At 34.4% G+C, this 21,867-nt stretch overlaps 1 protein-coding gene across 1 annotated transcript; it reads left to right on the top strand.

Moving 5' to 3' along the window:
* Positions 1-4,237: 4,237 nt before the first annotated feature.
* On the top strand, positions 4,238-17,381 carry SULT1B1 (sulfotransferase family 1B member 1; the record flags this gene model as incomplete). Its single annotated transcript, XM_082652850.1, has 7 exons — positions 4,238-4,385; positions 4,667-4,795; positions 8,402-8,499; positions 10,256-10,382; positions 11,079-11,173; positions 13,303-13,483; positions 17,269-17,381. 7 exons carry the CDS (start codon positions 4,238-4,240, stop codon positions 17,379-17,381), a joined length of 891 nt encoding a protein of 296 aa, XP_082508976.1.
* Between the last annotated feature and the right edge of the window lie 4,486 nt (positions 17,382-21,867).

Here is a 21,867-nt window from a genome sequence, read left to right on the forward strand (position 1 = left end):
TAAGTGGACTTATAGTCCTCCTAAATTTTATATTCTAGAGCCAAAGAAGAAAAAGAGAGCCTCACTTATTTTCCTCAATTAATTCAGAATATACAAGTGTTCAAATGAGGTCTGGATTTGATATTTACATTTACATAATCTGGAAAAAACAATTTGCTAAGAAATTAATAGAATAAAATGTTTCAAGGAAAACCATCTCATTTACTATGTGAAATAAAAATCTAATATCTGAATATACTATGTTGATTTCTGCCATCACTCATTCTTTATATCCAAACTCGGAAGTTACACTGTCCCCAAGATCTTAGAAGATTCTGGATGGGAAGTGTAGGTCTCATCATTCATTCATTTATTCAGTTCATTTAATACCTACTTTATTCCAAACACAGTGTTTACATACTGTTTCACTTCTTGCCACTTCCTGCTCTGCTGAGTTCTTGACCAACCACATTATTTATTTCCTTCTTGAGGCTGCTGACATGATCCACAGTAATTCAGGATGGCGAATTTTTTCTACTAGAACCTGCCCCTGCACTAACAAGGGACCATGAAATCAGCCAGATATTTTACCAAAAATAAAGGATAATTGAGAAGCATAGAAAAGGCAACAATTTAATATGGAATATTTAATAGAATTTTCCCCAAATGCCCAGTCTACTCAGCTCTCACTGGCATCCGTTTCTTAGGATCTTGCCTGCTGTAAACATGTTTGTGTCTACTCTCTGCTGAGACTCTGCTCTTTCATTAATATACACTTTTCTAAGCTTCCGAGGCCCCAACTCCTTTATTCTATGAGCAGTAATGAAGATGCAAAATTCAAATGATTTGAACTGTATTTCTAGCATAAGATGCCGTATATTTTAAGAAAAATCCATTCTTTAATAACAACTTTTATTGGGAAAACTTAAAGACACACTATTGTTGTAAGTATACCTGTTAATTATAAGATATAAAATATGACATATAATTCATGTCTTATAACGTAAAATGAAGAAATGTTTGTCCAGATTTCTCTCTTCTAGACTTTTTTAAGGGGCTAGAGGATGGGGGCTAGTAGGGTGTAGAGAAGTTATCTCTAAAACACTAGTCTGTTACACCAGCATATTTTTCCTAATCTAAAGCATAACTTTTTCTATACAAATCAATTTTAGGCATATGAGTTTAAATTACAGCTAGCTTTTATATTAGTGATTTTGTTTGTGGTTCCCATTACACAAGTTACTACTGAAAGCTTAATAAGTGCAATCACTGTTTAAAGCACCCTCAAAGAATTTGGAATCACCGAATTACACAAAATATTTGCCTGATAGGGCTTCCCTGGTGGCGCAGTGGTTGAGAGTCTGCCTGCCAATGCAGGGGACACGGGTTCGTGCCCCGGTCCGGGAGGATCCCACATGCCGCGGAGCGGCTGGGCCCGTGAGCCATGGCCGCTGAGCCTGCGCGTCCGGAGCCTGTGCTCCGCGACGGGAGAGGCCGCAACAGTGAGAGGCCCGCGTACCACAAAGAAAAAAAAAAAAAATTGCCTGATAAAAGAATATATGTATCAATTAATATGTCAATCAGAGGTGTAATTTAGCTTGTTAATTCAAATTCTATTTATCTGTTGTATACATTATCTATTATTATTGATTGACAGATTCTCAGAAATAAATGGAAAAATAGATTATGATGGATCCTATAACTTATACATTCTGCATTTCCTTCTATTTCTGAGATGTTTACATTCCATGGGGGCAGAAAGAGGGTTGTAAAATGAGAAACACATTAGGAAGAGCAAGACTACAGTTTCACTTACAAAGTTCAGTGAAAATGAAGTGGAAAAAATAAATAATGAGTAGCTCTATGTGATGGTCAGTTCCGTGTGTCAACGTGATTGGCTCACAGTGAGCCCAGATATTTGGTCAAACATTATTCTAGCTGTGTCTGTTAGTGTATTTTGGGGTGAAATTAACATTTGAATTGGTAGACTATGTAAAACAGACTGCCCTCCCTGGTGTGGACAGGCCTCAACCACTCAGCTGAAGACCTGAATCACATAAAAAGGAGGGCCCTCTGGGAGTAAGGGAGAATCCCTCCTGCCTGGCTGTCTTTGAGCTGGGACATTGTTTTTCCTACCTTCACACTTAAACTGAAATATTAGTTCTTCCTGGATGTCAAGCCTGCCAGCCTTCAGAAGAGGACTACACCATTGGCTATCCTGGTTCTCCAGCCTGGGATAATTGCATATCTTTGGATTTGTCTGCATCCATAATCACGTGAGCCAATTCCTTATAATAAATTCCCTCCCTCTTTCTCTCTCTCTCTCTCCATACATATATATATATATATATACATATATATATGTAATTGATTCTGTTTCTCTTGAGAACCCTGACTAATACAGTCTCTCAAGACCCAAAATGTTTTGAATAGATTAACAGATCAATAAGATTCTAATTCAGGGTTAGCATTATTAGGATTATTATGATAAGGATAGTTTATTAATTAAAGAACATGCATAGCAATTTTTATATTATATATATACACATAAAGAGATTTACTATACATAATTGGCTTAGATAATCTTAGAGGCTGATAGGTCCCAAGATGTGCAGGATGAATTGGCAAGCTGGAGACCCAGAATAGCGGATGATTTAGTTCCAGTTTGAGTCTGAATGCCTAAGAACAAGGAGAGCTAATGGTATAGTTCCAGTTCAAAACCTGCCAGGCTTCAGACCCAGGAGAAGTCAATGTTTTAGTTCCAGCCTGAATGCAGGAAAAAAAGCTGATGTTACAGTTCAAAGGCCATCAGCTAGGAAGAATTCCTTCTTACTCAGACTTTTTGTTCTATTCAGGTCTTCAACTCACTGAATGAGGCCAACCTACATTAGGGAAAGCAATCTGCTTTATTTAATACACCCATTTACAGATTAATCTCATCCCAAAACATCCTCACAGAAACACCCAGCATAATGTTTGACCAAATATCTGGGCATCTCATGGTCCAGGCAAATTGACACATAAAATTAATCATCATAGCTTCTAAGCAAAATAGAGTAACAGAAACTAAATTTTCCCCCTTGTGTGAAACAATCAAAATGAATGATAGTGGATAGGAAACAAACAAAATGAGCCCTACAGTTTCCCCAGCTTACTGTCATGAGAGAATTTCTGGGCCACAGCTTAGGGAGGAAAACCCAGGTACACCACCAGACAGCCAATAAAAAATATCAGGCAGGCAAACTAGCCGAAGAAGGCAACCATAGGTAAGGGAAAAATTAGTTAACTGAAAACAATCTAGAACTCACACAGATGTTAGAATTAGCAAAAAAAAAGATATTAAAATAGTCATTATAGCTATATTCAATATGCTCAAAAAGTTGAGACAGAAAAAGTAAAATCATGCCCAAAATGATCTTCTAGAGATGAAAACTACGTCTGAGAAAAACATTCATTGGATGGTATTAACATCAGATTACACATTTCAGAAGAAAAATTTAGTGAACATGAAGAAATATAGCCATAGAAGTTATCCAAATTGAGAGACAAAAAAGATTTTACAAAATGAATAGAGCTTCAGTGAGCTGTGAACAACTTTATGTAGCCTGGGTTCTCAGAAAAAGAGAGAGAAATTAAAAAAAAAATTTTTGGAAGAAATGATGACTGTCAACACAATTCAGAGAAGTTCAATAAACGTGAAGCATAGGCACACAACAACAAACACATGAAAATAACCACACCAAGGCACATCATAATTTAGTTGCTCAAAACCAGTGATAAAAAAAGAGGATCTTAGAAGCAGACAGAGAAAACAAATTCATTATACTCAGAAGAATCAAGGTGAGAAACACAACAGGTTTCCTGTGAGAAAAAATGAGGTACAACTGGAGTATAACAATGACTGACAGATTTATTTTGCTTTAGGTCCAGATATTTTTTAGCATATTTCTGTGAAGTGGGATTTTTAATTCAAAGTAAAATGTGCAGTTCTATTTCTTTCCAAAGCTTCCATTAAAGACCTTTGATCTGCTTGTCACTGAGCCAGCTGCTGCTCTTGCAGTCTACAGCTGTACACCCATAAAAATGCCCTTTGTATTTAGATCTCTTGTGCTCAGTGTGTTAAAGGCCAATTTTACTGTCAAGTTGCAGTGTCTTAATAACATTAGTTACTCAGTTTCTTATTTTTACCCTCTTTTTTCCTCCATGATTTGATTATTCTTAAGTATTCAATTAAGTATTTTTACAGTCTGGAACAAAGATGACTTCCCAAAAAGATGTCCTGAGAAAAAATCTGAAGATAGTCCATGGCTGTCCCATCACCTATGCTTTTGCAAACAACTGGGAAAAGATTGAACAGTTCCAAAGCAGGCCAGATGACATTGTGATAGCCACTTACCCCAAATCAGGTGAGTTTTGTGGCCTGACAAATGCACGTCTGACTTCAGCTTTTGTTCCCTGAAAATTAGCTTCTCTATAAAATCGCTAACATCCTAAATAAAATTAGTATTCCTAAAAGTCAGTCTAGCCATCTACTTTGAGGATATTAAAATGGACATTTGGGGCATAGAAAGAGAAACTCTGCAGAATTAATTTTCTAAGATAATATATTAAGGTGGCAGGCTTCCAACTGGGACTTTTTGCCCCCAGATTCAGGTGAAGGTAATAAAAATGTTGTCTTTTGCCACAGGCACCACTTGGGTTAGTGAAATTTTGGACATGGTTCTAAATGATGGAGATGTTGAAAACTGTAAGCGAGATGTTATAACTGTGAAAGTTCCAATGTTGGAAATGGCTCTTCCTGGACTGGGGACTTCAGGTAATTTTAAATCACCCAGAATTTATAATTTTGTAGTAGTATTTACATCACATATTAAACACTGTATTTGTGATGTCCATTCAAGGAAAATGGAGTATATTTGGTAACATAAAATGGAAGTTTTGCAAGCAGTACAATAAGCAAGGCATACAGAGAAACTGTAGTTTAGTCCATTGCATGCACATCCAGGTATGCTAATCAAAGATAAAATAATTTTGTTATGGAAAACAACTAAAAATCTCATTGATAAAAAAACCATTTGTTATCTTTTACTGAATTTTGTTGTATAAAATTTGGCAGATTAGAACAGTAATTTCTTAATTTAGAACATTGCTGTAATTAAATAAATAAGAAGTACCAATGTCTCATAAAACATAAAATTTATTATTAATACAATTCATTTTTCATTGCACAAATATTTACTGAGTTCTTCTAAATAACTGTGCACTGTTCTATGGACTAGATAAAAAATGATCAGTAGGGGCTTCCCTGGTGTCACAGTGGTTAAGAATCTGCCTGCCAATGCAGGGGACACGGGTTTGAGCCCTGGCCCGGGAAGATCCCACATGCCGCAGAGCAACTAAGCCTGTGCACCACAACTACTGAGCCTGCACTCTAGAGCCTATGCTCTGCAACAAGAGAAGCCACTGCAATGAGAAGCTCTCACACTGCAACGAAGAGTAGCCCCTGTTCATGGCAACTAGAGAAAGCCTGCACACAGCAACGGAAGACCCAACGCAGCCAATAAATAAATAAATTAATTAAATCTATTTTTAAAAAGTCAGCAAATTAGATATCCTATCTCCAAGGAGCTTACAATAACATTGTGACATTAAATAAGTAAAGAAACTAGCAATATACGAATATTGTTAGCCTAACATATCCAGAGAATAGGGCTCTACGAAAGGGAACATCAGCAAACTTTACTTTAGATTGGGTAGTTAGGGATATCGGCTCTGAATGGAGACCTAAAGCTTTGCACAGTGCTAGAGAAAGCATATTTCAGGAAGATGAAGTATTAGGTATGGGGGCCTAGATGCAGAAAAGACCTAGGTGTAGTCCAGGGACTAAAAAATCAACCACCACCACCAACAACAACAACAATGAGAGAACGGAAAAGTGAGAGGCAAAACAATTGGAGACGGGGCAGGGACAGATCATGCAGGGCTTGTAATTCTTAAGAAATACTCAGTGAGCTAAGAGAGAATCAGCAGAGTAGGGTATCATGTAAGCAATTGAGAAGGGTTCAAAAAGCGAGGGCTAGCTTTCAAATGCTGCTAGAAACCTGGGATAAAAAGACAGTATTATGGTGGTGAATGTCTATCAATGTAAACATCAGAATTCAAATTATCTCCCCTACTGGAGCTAGTTACTTCCACAGGCAGAGAAGGACCAGCTGAGAGGGTATATGATTCCCTCTGTGTGGTTGCCTGAAGTCAGAGAGCAAATGCTAAAGCTTGAAACTAAAGGATTATTCTGGGACAAGCAACCAATCGAGTGAGTTAAGACTCCAGAACCATAGAAAAGTATGAAATGAAAAAGTGATAGAATCAAAGTAATCAGGGACAGGGGAGCCAGAGATTATTGGTGAGAGACAGAGGTTGGGGATGGGACGTGAGGCTGTGTAGCATCACCAGAGAGTGAGTAGGTGAGATTTGGCAGGTAAAGGAGAGTAAACTGACACTCAGATTTCCTCTGCAACCTGAATGTGTATATTTGTGATGTCATTACATATTCCCAACATTCACATTTAAGTATGTAAAGGGTTCATTTAAAGGACCTCATGTGGCAAAACAATCACAAGACAGAAGAGGTTGAGCAATCTTTCAGTGAAGTTAAGAGATGGAAGAGGAAGAACAGATAGTGAAAACTTTATAAAAGAGACACATAAAATTTCAAGTCATGGACATTGAGGCAGAGTGAGTTGTGGAAGATTATGATTTCTCATTTCTATATGCTGGATAAAGTAGCTGCAGCTACCAGGTCAGTAGAAACATAAGGAATTAGCTGGTGGAATTTTACAGGTGTATAATTAATAGTTCCAGATAAAATCCAGGATACCCAATTAAATTTGAAAATCAGATAGATACTTCTTTTATTTAGTATATTTCAGATATTGCAGGGGAGATACCTACAGGTATCTGTTGTTTATGTGAAGTTCAAATTTAACTGGGATTCTTGCATCTTTATTTCCTAAGTCTGTCAACCCTATCTACATTGATATTAAGGGGTTCTTCTTGACACCATGTGCTATGAACTGTTCTCTACAGAATATTCACTGGTGAACATAACAAGCTACGCTTCTGCTCTTATGGACTCTCCATTCCAGTGCGCATTTGGGAATGAGGATGGGAAGAGGCATGGGAACTGACAATAAACAAATAAATAAACATAAACTGTGAGACAAAATATGGGCTGTATAGAACATTTAAAAAGGATGACTTATTTGCAACTGAGTGGCTTTTAAACATATGTAGTTAATTTTGTGAACAATTGAAGCATAGGATTGCTTTGAATGAGTGAGTCATACAATTTGGGGCAGGTGTGCCTTTGTATGCAAAATATGTGAAGATGATATATATAGGATTAACAGGTAATCTAGAGGTTAGACTGGGTGTAAGTAATATTGTGAAAAAATGTACAGGACTGTAAGATTGACTGGATGTGAAACCTGAAGGAGGAGACAAGAATAATTGAGATTTTAGGGACTGACGACTCTATATGGGATGACATCATTAACAGATAAATCTGGGAAGTGATAAAGGCCACTGAGTCCATTAAAAAATCATAAATTAAGGGTAATCACAGCTCTTCCTGGTCTATGTCAGAAATTCTCTGAGTATGCCTTTACCCCAAAAGTGCCCTCAGACTGGCCAAGTCACTTATAGATTGATCTAGGCCCCTGGGATCTTCCTAGCTCTTCATGTAGAAAATAAATGGATACTTTCTGTCACAAGGAAGTTCATATAACCCTTAACCAAAGACTTAATTTGAAACTAAGTTCTATTACTTATTAGTTGTATGTCTTTAGAAATTTCAGCCAGCACCTAAAAATTGCACAAAAATTTCATTTTTTATATGCGTAATATATATATATATATGACACATAAAGGAAATAATGAAAATGCAGGTACAACAGGTGATGCTCTACAAAGATCTCATCTATACTACAATAGCTGCTGCATAACAATAGCCAATATGAGAATTACCAGTTATCAATATCTCTACATACAGGAAACATTTTTGTAATTACTTGTAATAATGCAAAGGCATGATAAAACTCCAAATTGCTAAGGTTGGTATTATTACTTGTCATTTGGGAGGTGGTTAAAATGAAGCCTAGAGACTCTGGGATACTTTCAGATATTTCATGATGAGTGATAAAGTTAGGATTTGAGCCCAAAGAGACTAACTGCAGAACCCAAGCTCTTAACCATTAGAAAATATTGGCTCTTAGAATCCAGATAAATGATGCTTGAGATTGGTTCAAAATTTAGCAGCATTATATACTGGTCAAAAATATTTTGAAAAGTTGGTTAAGAACATCCAGAAACGCAGGTTCCTTGGAGACTCTAGTATCTCCATAACCAAACTAAATTTCCCTAGGTATAGAGCAATTAGAGAAGAATCCATCACCCCGGCTTGTGAAGACACATCTACCAATTGATCTCATTCCTAAGTCTTTCTGGGAAAACAACTGCAAGGTATACTCTAAACCACAAGTAAATTTTTTAATGTGACTTTTAACCCTTTTTCACTCACATAGTAAGTAAAGTAATTGCTCAAATGTTTTGTTTATCTGTTACCATGAGAAGTGAGCTACATTAAAAAAACGTGTTTCGATTAAAAGAATACGTTTTAGCCTAAATGTACATGCTCAAGTTTTCCAAGGTTATGAAGCAACAAAATCCTTATCTCAGCACAATATTGCTACTATTATTTCCCAGCTGTCTTATATAGTTTGACCTTCCCTGAAAACTCAGCATAAGGATATCAATTCTTATTTAATAGTTTGGTAAAATTCTTCAGTGAGACATTTGAGCCTGGATATTTGCTTCGGGGAAACTTTTAAATTTAAAACTCATTTTTTTCCCAATAATTGTGAAGCTATTCAGATTATCTATCTGGCTTTTGCTAGTTTGTGATATGTGAGGAATTCTAAGTTGTTGAGTTTTGTAGTGAAATGTTAATAATATTCCCATCTTATTCTTTCTTTTAACAGACTTTATTTTACAGCAATTTTATCTATTTTTAAAGCAAATTTATTTTGACAGAAAATTGAGAGGAAGTTAAAGAGGTTTTCCATATATCCCTTGCTCCCACATATCCATAGACTCCCCATCATCAATATCTCTGACCTCTCACCAGAGCGATACATTTGTTACAATTGATGAACCTACATGGACACATCATTATCACCCAAAGTCCATAATTTACCTTAGGGTTCACTATTGGTGTTGTACATTCCATGGGTTTGGACAAATATATGATGACATGTATATACCATTATAGTACCATACAGTGCAGTTTCACTGCCCTATAAATCCTCTGTGCTCCACTGATTCATTTTCTCCCCTTAACCCTGGCAACCACTGATCTTCTTATTGCCTCCATAGTTTTGCCTTTTCCAGTATGTCATATTGTTAGAATCATACATACGTAGCCTTTTCAGATTGCATTCTTTCACTTAGTAATATGCCTTTAATATTCTTCCATGTCTTTTCATGGCTTGATAGCTCATTTCTTGTTAGTAATGAGTAATAGTCTATTGACTGGAGGTACCAGGGTTTATTTATCCAGTAACCTACTGAGGGACATTATGGTTGTTTCCAAATTTTGGCAATTATGAACAAAGCTGGTATAAACACTCATTTGCAGATTTTTGTGTGAACTTTATTTTTCAACTCCTTTGGGTAAATACCAAGTAATGCAGTTTCTGGATCATATGGTAAAAGTATATTTTGTTTTGAAAGAAAAAAGTGTCTTATGAAGTAGCAGTACCATTTTGCACCCCCACCAGCAATGAATGAGATTTCCTGTTGTTCCACACCCTCACCAGGGTTTAGTGTTGTCATTGTTCTAGATTTTGGCCATTCTAAAAAGTATGGAGTTGTGTCTCATTGTTTTAATTTGCATTTCCCTGATGAAGTAAGATGTTTGGTATCTTTTCACACTCTTATTTTTCTTTTAATAGCTGCAAGATTTGTTGTGATATCCCCTGTTTTTATTGATACTAGTAATTTGTGTCTTCTCTATTTATTTTGTCAGTCTTGTTAGACGTTTATCAATTTTCTTGATTTTTTTTAAAAGATCCAGCTTTTTGTTTCATTAATTTTCTTAATATTTTCCTGTTTTCAATTTCATGGATTTCAAACCTGTTGGTTTACATGCCTACTATATGTTACTTTTTTTCTTAAACAAAATATCATGTATTTGATTTTTTTCATCCTCTCCCTGCAGATGATTTATCTGGCTCGAAATGCCAAGGATGTTGCAGTCTCATTTTACCATTTTGACTTAATGAATAATTTACAACCTCTTCCGGGAACCTGGGGAGAATATCTAGAGAAATTCTTGACTGGAAATGGTACGATGGCCTTGGCTAAAAATTAATGTCATTTTTAAATTATTTTAAAAAATAATATTAACCATTACAAGTATGAATTTTCCTTTCAAAACACTTATTTTTCCAAATCGGTAACAAGTACATTCAAATACCATTTAAAAATTAAATCAAATACATCTAATATTTTACTATGACATTCAACATATAAACCTGGTATTAAACATTGGCTTAATGAAAATATTCTTGAATCTCTTTTCAGTTGCTAAAAACTCATTCTCAGTTCCTGCTCAGAATAGAAATTGTTTAACTTGCCCAAATCATTAGTTAAATCTGTTATATATTTATATGTTTATATGTTATATATTTATAGTATTTATATATAAATATAAATATATATTTATATATTTATAGTACTTAGGTAAATAATTGATTGAGTACTTCATAAAAGAATAGTTTTCTTCTGTGTGAGGCTAAGTATAACCTATTAGAGGTCAATGTATTTTCATTTGAAATGCTTCTTTTGTACTTAATATTTTTAAAATCTGATTATACATCCATAAATGGCTGATGGTATATAATTGTTTAAATTGGCTTTACAGTCTCAGTTCCCTTGAGTACTAAATTCCACAAAATGTTTGTACACTTTGACTTATTGGTCACAAACAAATCTTTGATTTGATGAATGCTTATGGAAGTAGACTGTTTCTCTGGTTTTAGTGGCCTTTGGCTCCTGGTTTAATCACGTTAAAAGCTGGTGGAAGAAAAAGGAAGAACACCCAATACTTTTCTTATTCTATGAAGATATGAAAGAGGTAAAATGGTAGAAATGCATTCTAGATAATTCTTTAGCTACATCCTGGGGTAAAAGGATTATTATATTTTTTCAACTTGGACTCTATGGAGTCCAAAATGACATGATTGCTTTGCCTATTTTCCTTGCCTACTTACCCAAATCTGGTTAAGGTCATTAATGACAATAACTGAAATCAGGGACATTTTTATCCTCATCCTTCTTAACCATTGTGTTTCTTTTGAGCACCTTTTCTTTTCGAACTTCTCTCCTACATTTAATTGGTTATCACACTGTCATGGTTTTCCTGTGAATCTCTATCACTTACTCATTTTTCTTTTTGAACTCTTTGCTATAGTTTGATGATCATGTCCAAGCCCACTGTTGCCAAAACTATTTATGTACTAATGACCCACCAAAAACTCCATTTTAACTTCTACCCTGAATTCAAACCCATGTTTTTATTAAAACAACCCTCAAATTTAACATGTTCAAAACTAAACTCGTCTTGCTTCTCTCTCTCCAACAGGTAATCCTTTTCCTTTATTCTCTCTTTTGGTTAATGATGTTTGGTTGTTCATTCAGAGTTCAAAGCTTGAAAGTAAATTGTCCTCACTGGCTTTCATGTAGCTGATATGGTTCCACTATATCCTGAACATCCCATTGTTTCACATGCTCTAACTATTATATCTTTCAAATGTGTCCTTCTCCTTTACATCAGCTCGGTGCTTTGTGACCACCTAGAGGGGTGGGATAGGGAGGGTGGGAAGGAGAAGCAAGAGGGAGGGGATATGGGGATATATGTATATGTATAGCTGATTCACTTTGTTATACAGCAGAAATTAACACACTATTGTAAAGCAATTATACTCCAATAAAGATATTTAAAAAAAAAAGACAACAGGGCTTCCCTGGTGGTGCAGTGGTTGAGAGTCTGCCTACCGATTCAGGGGACGCAGGTTCGTGCCCCGGTCCGGGAAGATCCCACATGCCGCGGAGCGGCTGGGCCCGTGAGCCATTGCTGCTGAGCCTGCGCGTCCGGAGCCTGTGCTCCGCAACGGGAGAGGCCACAACAGTGAGAGGCCCGTGTACAGAAAAAAAAAAAAAAAAGACAACAAACTGAGATTGCAAAAAAAAAAATACACATGCACATACATTCACCACACACACACACACACATACATAAACACACAGAGAGTTAATAAGACATATTATTAAATGCTGTTGCTTCCCTACTACATATCAGATACAGTCCAAATCCTTCAGCAGGACATCCAAGGATGTTCTCAATTTTACCCCAATTCATCTTTCTTGATTCATAGCCTCTCCCACTCCTATAAACAACTCAGCTCTAACTGCAACCACTTTGCTTTTTTTCTCCCTTGAACACACTGTGAGAACCTATACCTCCAAGAATTTTAACTATTTTCCCTGCTGGGAATTCACTCTCCAACCACTCAGCAGACTGCATCTTGGTAAATTCTGACTCATCTTTCTAAACTCAGCTTAGATGTTACCCCCTCAAAATCTTTCTAGATATATCTATGTAGATTTTAACTTAGCTTCCTAAAAAGTTATAAATATTAAGTTTATGTCATTAGAATCTGAAAAAATGATTTATCTCTCAGATTTTTTTCTTCTTATTCTCAAAGACCAATGAATAATTTAGGTCTTGATATCTTTGCAACTTCATTGGAGTTTATTTTTAATAATTTACATCCAAGCAAGATTTGATCAGTATTTACACTTTAAAAAATACCTGAAGTTTTCCCTGAATTTATTATTTTTGTTTTTAAATATTATTATTAAGAATAAGAAAGCAATTTTGATGAAGAACAGAAAAATAATGGCAGAAGGAACAAAGATACTAGGTCCCTAAAACATTTACATTTCAAATCTGATCACAAATTGAGCTTAAAATCATTACTATAATCTTTTTCTCTAAATACTGTTAATATTTAGGCCAAGATTTATTGTTATTGTACTTTGAATGAAAACTAAAAATATAAGATTTAGTACAAACAAAATATTCCATTCTACTTTTACTAAACATAAATTGTTGATTTTTCTCATTTTTATGATTTTTTTCACATTATGTTAATGAGTTATTGTGTACCATTTTCTAGCATATGTCTCTTTACCCACTGATAGAATCCAAAGAAAGAAATCAAGAAGATTGTTAGATTTCTAGAGAAGAACCTGAATGATGAGATCTTGGATAAGATCATCCATCATACCTCCTTTGAAATGATGAAGGACAACCCTCTGGTGAATTATACACATCTACCAAGTACAGTGATGGATCACAGTAAATCCTCTTTTATGCGCAAAGGTTAATATTTTGCTGAGTTTAATTTTCCTTTTTGCTTTCTTATGAATTACTCTGAAGTGAGGATTAGCTTTGTAATCTCTATCAAGTTACTTAGCCAATTTTGGCATCAATTTCTTCATCTGTAAAATAAGGACACTAAAAATACCTACCACAAAAGTTGCTGAATTAGATTAGAAATTATTAAAGGAAATAATGCATGTAAACACGTTATTAAAATATCTTGAGTACTTGATACATATTTCTCCTTCTATTTACTACCCTGCTAAAAGGGAGTGGTTTTGTCAATTCTGATGTGAGTCATTCCAAATTTTTTATTACTAAATCTTAAATCTTTGTTTAAATTGTCATAGGCCTCCTTCTCCTCCCCAGTAATAAACTAATGTCACTCAACACAGTACCATCTTCTTTAAAGACCCCTTATCATTTAGAAAGCAGTGGTCATTTTGTTAAGAAGGATTCACCAAGAGTAATAACATTTTTTTACCATATGGGAAGTTTTTCCTCCCTAAAAATACTGTCTGAATTATAGGAAAACATGGAATCTAAAATTAACTTAAGAAAATGACAATAGAGAAATATGACATTCACTGTCAAAATACAGCTCTATTTCCATTAAGGCAAATACTATATATTATGGTTTATTGTATATGGCTTGTGTCAAAAATGTGTTATTAATGATAAAAATAATGCATTTAACAGATTATTAACTAAAATTTGAGAAGTTATCCACCTAGTCTTGCCACCTTTCTTTTCAATGTCCTTTACTGGATTGGAGAGAAAAAGATAAAATTTCAGCTGGTGTGCCGGGAAGTAAACATAACCCTAGGAATATATTGTGCATATGAACATGTGGATCAAAACCCTCAATTTTGAAAGAGTTATATGATTACAGATATTTCTAACACAGTTTTCTCTGTAACTTAGTGTAGTCCTATACTAAAAACACTAAATTATGTTTTTCTTTTAATTTTCAAAAACACTGCACTTAAAAAATAATCTGTGGTATAAGAGGGCAAGGCAAATTTTTCATTGTAAATGGTGCATTACAAGTTTGAACAAATAAGACTGATAAATGCACAACACACACATAACACACACACATGTTTTTCTTGTGGAAGAAACAGAGACAAAAAACGTCTTTAATTAAACAAGGCAAATTTTCATTATGCCAGACCATTGAATGTAACTTCCAGGAGAGTTTTATCCCCAGTCATATGAAAATTGATATGATCCAATGATATCTCATTAGGGTATAAAGATAGATGAGATAAGCTCAGTATGTGGATTCCATGCTTTCACCAACTTCAAAGGAAAAGGGTATATGAGAGAGATAGTCTTTACATCCCCTCTGGGAGTAGTGAAGAACATAACCTTTGTGGTGAGATTGCTCTGGGATTTATCGAGGCTATGCCACTCACTGAACCTTTGACTTTGCATATATTAATAAATCTGCCACAGTTTCGGTTACATCACTGACAAAATGAAGAAAGGAATAACACCTATAGCACAAATTTTGGGGGAGGATTTTGGGAAAAGATATATAAGCATTTACTATATTTTTTCTGACCAAAAATGATATACACAAAAGTAGCAAGTCATATTAGTCTAATATGTTCTAATCTAATAGTTCAAGATTCATCTATTCATTTATTCATTCATGCATTCAATAACACTTAAAGAATACCCTTTATTCATTAGTTAATATTTATGAAAAGCTCTTCATGAACACCTATATGCAGCTCATATTCTCTAGAATATAAATGACATGTACATCTACCTCAAGAAGCTCATAATATAATACAAGAGGCATGCATGTAATGAATATTGAAAAGGGCTCAAAAGTGAAGAATGGACAAAGGGCCAAGCATAGTTTGGTCTTCAGTCTTGAAGGAGTCCACGCTGGATAAATCAAGGTCAAAATTTAGTCACACAATAGTAACGATGTTAGGGAGAGGATAGATAATGTCCAATGTTTATGCCTATGTCCCAAACAGCAACAAAACAGAAAACCCTGAGATTTGGCAAGAATTTATTTTATCAAAAAAATTTTTATACTTCCTTCACTCTTGTGAAGCAAATGTGTTTGTGTATATAGTATTTATACTCAAAATAGAAGATTATTAGACTACTTTATATATGACTCTTTATTGTTTAAATATGCACTTTCTCTTTTCAGTGACATCTTTAGAGGTGTACTATCCCAGATATGCACTACCCTCACATACATTCCAAAGAACTATTATCATTTGGTGAAAACAGAATAAAGTAAAAAACCAGGGAAACAACCTTGTCTATGGGGATATTTTTCATTAAAAGGGTTTTAAATCTTCATGAAGCAATCATGGGTTAATAAGGCTTGAAATTCAACACTATTATATTTAATATTAAATAAATTTGCAAAATTAATGTTTTCCTCCAAACCCATTAGCAGTACATTAAAAATTTATTAATTTTCCAAATATATATTTTTAAGCATCCAGTATAAAAGATTAAATGTAAATTTATATCCCAACAGTTTCACCTTTGTAAAAATGGTTCAGGGATTTTATGTGTTTGATTTTAATGCTATTCTTCTCCTCTAAAATTAAAATAAGATATGTCTAGTGAATTCAGGAAACACAAATATCATCCAAATATCATAACATACTCATTTATTATTTTTGTGAAATGATACTTATCAGCTTTCTGTTTCATGGTTTGACTGTGCTCTTGACCAGGTCTTTGTACAGTTTCCAAAAGTAACTCATGAAATAGAATACTCCCTGACCATTGATCCAGTGGCCAGTGCTAACCCCATGACCTAGGACAATTAGAAACACTAAAAGAATCTCTTTTAGGAAACTATTGTACAGCCCATAAATTTAGACAAGAAAATTAATCTTTCTTATGTATTTTTAAAAGCCAGACTCTGCACCTTATTTTTGATAAAGGAGGCAAGAATATATAATGGAGAAAAGACAGCCTCTTCAATAAGAGGTGCTGGAAAAACTGGACAGCTACATGTAAAAGAATGAAATTAGAACACTTCCTAACACCATACACAAAATAAACTCAAAATGGATTAAAGACCTAAATGTAAGGCCACACACTATAAAACTCTTAGAGGAAAACATAGGCAGAACACTCTATGACATAAATCACAGCAAGATCCTTTTTGACCCACCTACTAGAGAAATAGAAATAAAAACAAAAATAAACAAATGGGACTTAATGAAACTTCAAAGCTTTTGCACAGCAAAGGAAACCATAACCAAGATGAAAAGACAACCCTCAGAATGGGAGAAAATATTTGCAAACAAAGCAACTGACAGAGGATTAATCTCCAAAATTTACAAGCAGCTCAATATCAAAAAAACAAACAACCCAATCCAAAAATGGGCAGAAGACCTAAATAGACATTTCTCCAAAGAAGATATACATATTTCCAACAAACACATGAAAGGATGCTCAACATCACTAATCATTAGAGAAATGTAAATCAAAACTACAATGAGGTATCACCTCACACCAGTCAGAATGGCCATCATCAAAAAATCTACAAACAATAAATTCTGGAGATGAGGTGGAGAAAAGGGAACCCTCTTGTACTTGGTGGGAATGTAAATTGATATAGCCACTATGGAGAACAGTATGGAGATTCCTTAAAAAACTAAAAATAGAACTACCATACGACCCAGCAATCCCACTACTGAGATTACAAATCTTTTCTTTTGATATACATTAGCTTTTCCTTCATAATGAAAATATTTTATTCATTCATATGTTTTCTTATTTGTAATTTTTAGGGATTACAGGTGACTGGAAGAATTACTTCACTGTCGCCCAAAATGAGAAATTTGATGCCATTTATAAGAAGGAAATGTCTGAAACTGAACTTCATTTCCGCACAGAGATTTAAAGAGCCTAAACTGAAAATTTGAAGAGAGAAGTCTGACCTGCAGTGTGTTGAAACAGGGACAGTTATGACTTCATTTGGGCAATTGAATGGTTTTATAAAGGGGAAAAAAATGTGCTTTTAAAACTTTGATTTTTCAGTGTTGTTAATCAAGTCCCCACTCACCAAGCTTCCAAATTCCCTAAGATTAGGACAAACTGTTACCTTTTTGTACACTATTCCTGCCTTTTCCTAGAGTAGTACTGACAAGAGAGAAAGTTTCCTACTCAATCTCCATATATTGTGGTTTAAAATGAAGTTCTACTCCCTACTAACCTAGCCCAAGAAATGCTGCTTTAACAGTCACACTATGTTTCCTAGCTCTGCCCCAATTTCCCTTTCCTAAAAACTTGACCCTGGACGTTCTCTTCCATTGCTGTCTTCTGGGTTTCATGTTGTTCCCTGAGTCATAGCTCATCTTGTAATGCCTCTCTTGGAATTATATGGTTCATGTCCTAGATAGTATGGTTCAGATTTTGGAAATGTTATTTCCATACCTGATTTCTGTTTATTCAAATTTCTAATTTCTGAGTATGTAATTTTTGAGTCTCTAAAGGTGAAAGATCATCATTAGTCTCCCTAAGGCTCTCCCCTGGGAACAGGAGCTCTGGTCTGAGAGTCTGGGTCAAGGGCTGGAACCTGTTTCCTATGGAGAGTCCTTCCAAAATTCAACAGCTTCTTCTGAATTCCTGAGAATTTCTTATTGCCATGATACGTTTACCATTTGGGAACTTTGGTTTCTTCATCTTGTGTCTGAACAGATGTGTATCCCTTAATACCACTTTCAATACCCCACATATAATCACATCTACTGCTAAAACTTTCCCAATCTGGTGCCTACAAGAGACTCTCTAGGCTGAATCTCCACCTACACCCTCCAGACCCAATGTCCCTTCTACCTACTTTTCCACACTTAGGTCTATCTGCTGGTCTCTTTGATAGATGTTTCTTTGAAACATAAGTCTTTAAGTAAATGTTCATATGTTTTAAGGTAAATTTTACAGGAAATGTCTCATTTAAAGAGATACATTAGCATTCTTTTATTTTTAATTGAAGCATAGTTGATTAACAATATTATATTAGCTTCAGGTGTACAATATAGTGAGTCAATTTTTTATAAACTGTACTACAAAGTTATTACAAAATAAAGATTATATTTCTCTGTGCTGTACAATATATCCTCGTTGCTTATTTATTTTACACATAGTAGTTTGCATAGTTTAATCACATACCACTATTTTGCCCCTCCCTACTTCCCTCTTCCCACTGGTAACCACTAATTTGTTCTCTACATCTCTGAATCTGTTTCTGTTATGTTATATTTGTTTGTTTTATTTTTTAGATTCCACTCATGAGAGATAAGGTAGAGTATGTCTTTCTCTGTCCAACTCATTTCACTAAGCATAATACCCTCTAAGTATATTTACATTATTGCAAATGTCAGAATTTCATTCTGCCTATGACTCAGTAATATTCTGTGTGCATATTTATCCATTCATCATCTTCTTTATACATTCTCAGTTGATGAATACTTAGGTTGCATCCATATCTCATCTATTGTAAATAATGCTGCTATGGACATTGGAGTGAATGCATCTTTCAGATTAGTGTTTTTGTTTTCTTTATATTTATACCCAGCAGTGGAATTGCTGGATCATACGGTCATTATATCTTTAGTTTTTTGAGGAACCTCCATAATGTTTTCCATAGTGCCTGTGCCAATTTATTTTCCCACCAACAGTGTACTAGGGTTCCCTTTTCTCCACATCAGTGCCAAAACTTGTTATTTCTTGTCTTTTAAATAACAGCCTTTCTGACAAGTGTGAGATAATGTCTTCTTGTGGTTTTGATTTGTGTCTCTCTGATAATTAGCAATGCTGAGCATTTTTTTCATGTCCCTGTTGGTGGTCTGTATATCTTTTTGTAAAACTGTCTCTTCAGGTCTTCTGCCATTTTTTGATTAGGTTGTTTGTTTCATTTGATATCGAGTTGTATGAACTGTTTGTATATTTTGGATATTAACCCATTATTAATCATATAATTTTCAAATATTTTCTCCCATTCTCCCAGTAGGTTGTCTTTTCATTTCCTCTATGCTTTCCTTTGTTGTGAAAAATGTTTTAAGTTTAACTAGGTCCCATTTATTTATTTTTACTTTTGTTTCTTTTTCCTTAGGAGACAGAACCAAAAAAAAAATATTGCTATGATTTCTGTCAAACAGTGTTCTACCTATGTTCTCTTCCAGGAGTTTTATGGTTTCAGGTCTTACATTTAGGTCTTTAATCCATTTTTATTTTATTTTTGTATAAGGTGTTAGAAAATGTTCTATTTTGACTTTTTTACACATAATTGTCCAGTTTTCCCAGTATCTCTTATTGAAGAGACTACCTTTTCTCCATTGTATATTCTTGCCTCCTTTGCCACAGATTAATTGACCATAAGTGTCTGGGTTTATTTCTGAGCTCTTTATTCTGTTCCATTTATCTAGGTGTCTGATTTTGTGTCAGTATCATACTGTTATATTACTGTAGCTTTGTAGTGTAGTCTGAAATCAGGGAACATGATACTTCCAGCTTTGTCCTTTTTTTCCTCAAGATTGCTTTGGCAATCCAGGGTCTTTTGTGGTTCCATGTATATTTTAGGATTATTTCTTCTAGTTCTGTGAAAAATGTCATGAGTATTTTCTTAGGGATTACATTAAATCTCTAGATTGTTGTGCATAGTATGGACATTTTAAGAATACTAATTCTTCCAATGCAAAAACACATGCTACCTTTCCATTTTTTTGCCTCAGCTTCAATCTCCTTCATCAATGTTTCATAGTTTCAGCATTTAGGTTTTTCACCTACTCATGTAAGTTTATATTTTTGATGAGATATTTAAACAGTATTTTTTTTCTTGCTTTCTCTTTCTGATAGTTTATTATTAGCATATAGAAAAGCAACATATTTCTTTATATTAATCTTCTATCTTGCAACTTTACTGAATTCATTTATTACTCCTAATTATTTTTTCATGGAGACTTTAGAGTTTTCTATACACAGCATCTTGTCATCTGCAAATAATGACAGTTTTACTTCTTACCTTCCAATTTGGATTCATTTTACTTTTCATGTTTTATTGCTCTGGCTAGGGCTTCCAATACTATGTTAAATAGAACAAGTATGCTAGAGTGGGCATCCTTGTCTTTTTCCTGATTTTAGAGGAAAAGATTTCAGCTTTTTACCATTGAGTATGATGTTAAGTGTGGGTTTGACATAAATTAAATAGTCTTTATGAATTCCTCTATACCAACTTTGATGAGAGTTTTTATCTCATCAAATAGGTGTTGAATAGGTGTTAAATTCTGTCAAATGTTTTTCTGCATTTATTGAGATCATCATGTGAATGTGATGTATCACATTGATTTAAAAGTATTGAACCATCCTTGAATCCCTGGAATAAATTCCATTTGATCATGGTGTATGGTCCTTTTTATATATTGTTAAATTTGATTTGCTAACATTTTGTTGAGGATTTTTTCATTTATATTCATCAGAGATATTGGTCTGTAATTTTCTTTTTTTTTTAATTGTCTTTGTCTGGTTTAGGTATCAGGGTAATGGTGGCCTTGTATAATGTATCTGGAAGAGTTCCATTCTCTTCAATTTTTTGAAATAGTTTGAGAAAGATAGGGATTAGCTCTTTTTTATGTTTGGCAGCATTCCCACAGTGAAGCCTTCTGGACCTGCACTTTCATTTCCTGGGAGTATTTTTTTAATTACTAATGTAATTTCACTACTAGTGATCAGTCTGTTTCAGATTGTCTATTTCTTCCTGATTAAGTCTTGGAAGACTGTATGTTTCTAGAAATTTCTCCATTTCTTCAGAGGTTGTCCAGTTTGTTGGCATATAACTGTTCATTATACTCTCTTGTGATTTATTGCATCTCTGTGATATCAGTTGTTATTTCTCCTCTTTAATTTCTTATTTTTTTCAGTTGGGTCCTCTTATTTTCTTGATTAGCTTGGTGAAAGATATATTAATTTTGTTATCTTTTCAAAAAAAATCTCTTGGTTTCATTGACCTATTTTGTTTTTGTGCTCTCTATTTTATGTATTTCCTCTCTTATCTTTATTATTTTCTTCCTTCTGCTCACTTAGGGCTCTGTTTGTTCTTCTCTTCTTAAAATTCCTTTAGATGGTTGATTAAATTTTTTTCTTTTAGGTAGACCTGTATCACTATAAACTTCCCTCTTGGAACTACTCTTGCTCTGATTTTCAAAGTTTTGTTTCAATTCTCATTTGTCTTGAGGTATTTTCTGATTTCTTTTTCCATTTCTTCATTGACCCATTTGGTTTTTAGTATCATATTGTTTAGTCTCCACATGTTTGTGCTTTTCCCATTTTTATTCCTGTAATTGATTTCTAGTTTTATACCATTGTAGTCAGAAAAATTGCTTGATATACTT

This window comes from Grampus griseus, assembly GCF_964374135.1.
Source record: "Grampus griseus genome assembly, chromosome: 4".
Taxonomy (NCBI): domain Eukaryota; kingdom Metazoa; phylum Chordata; class Mammalia; order Artiodactyla; family Delphinidae; genus Grampus; species Grampus griseus.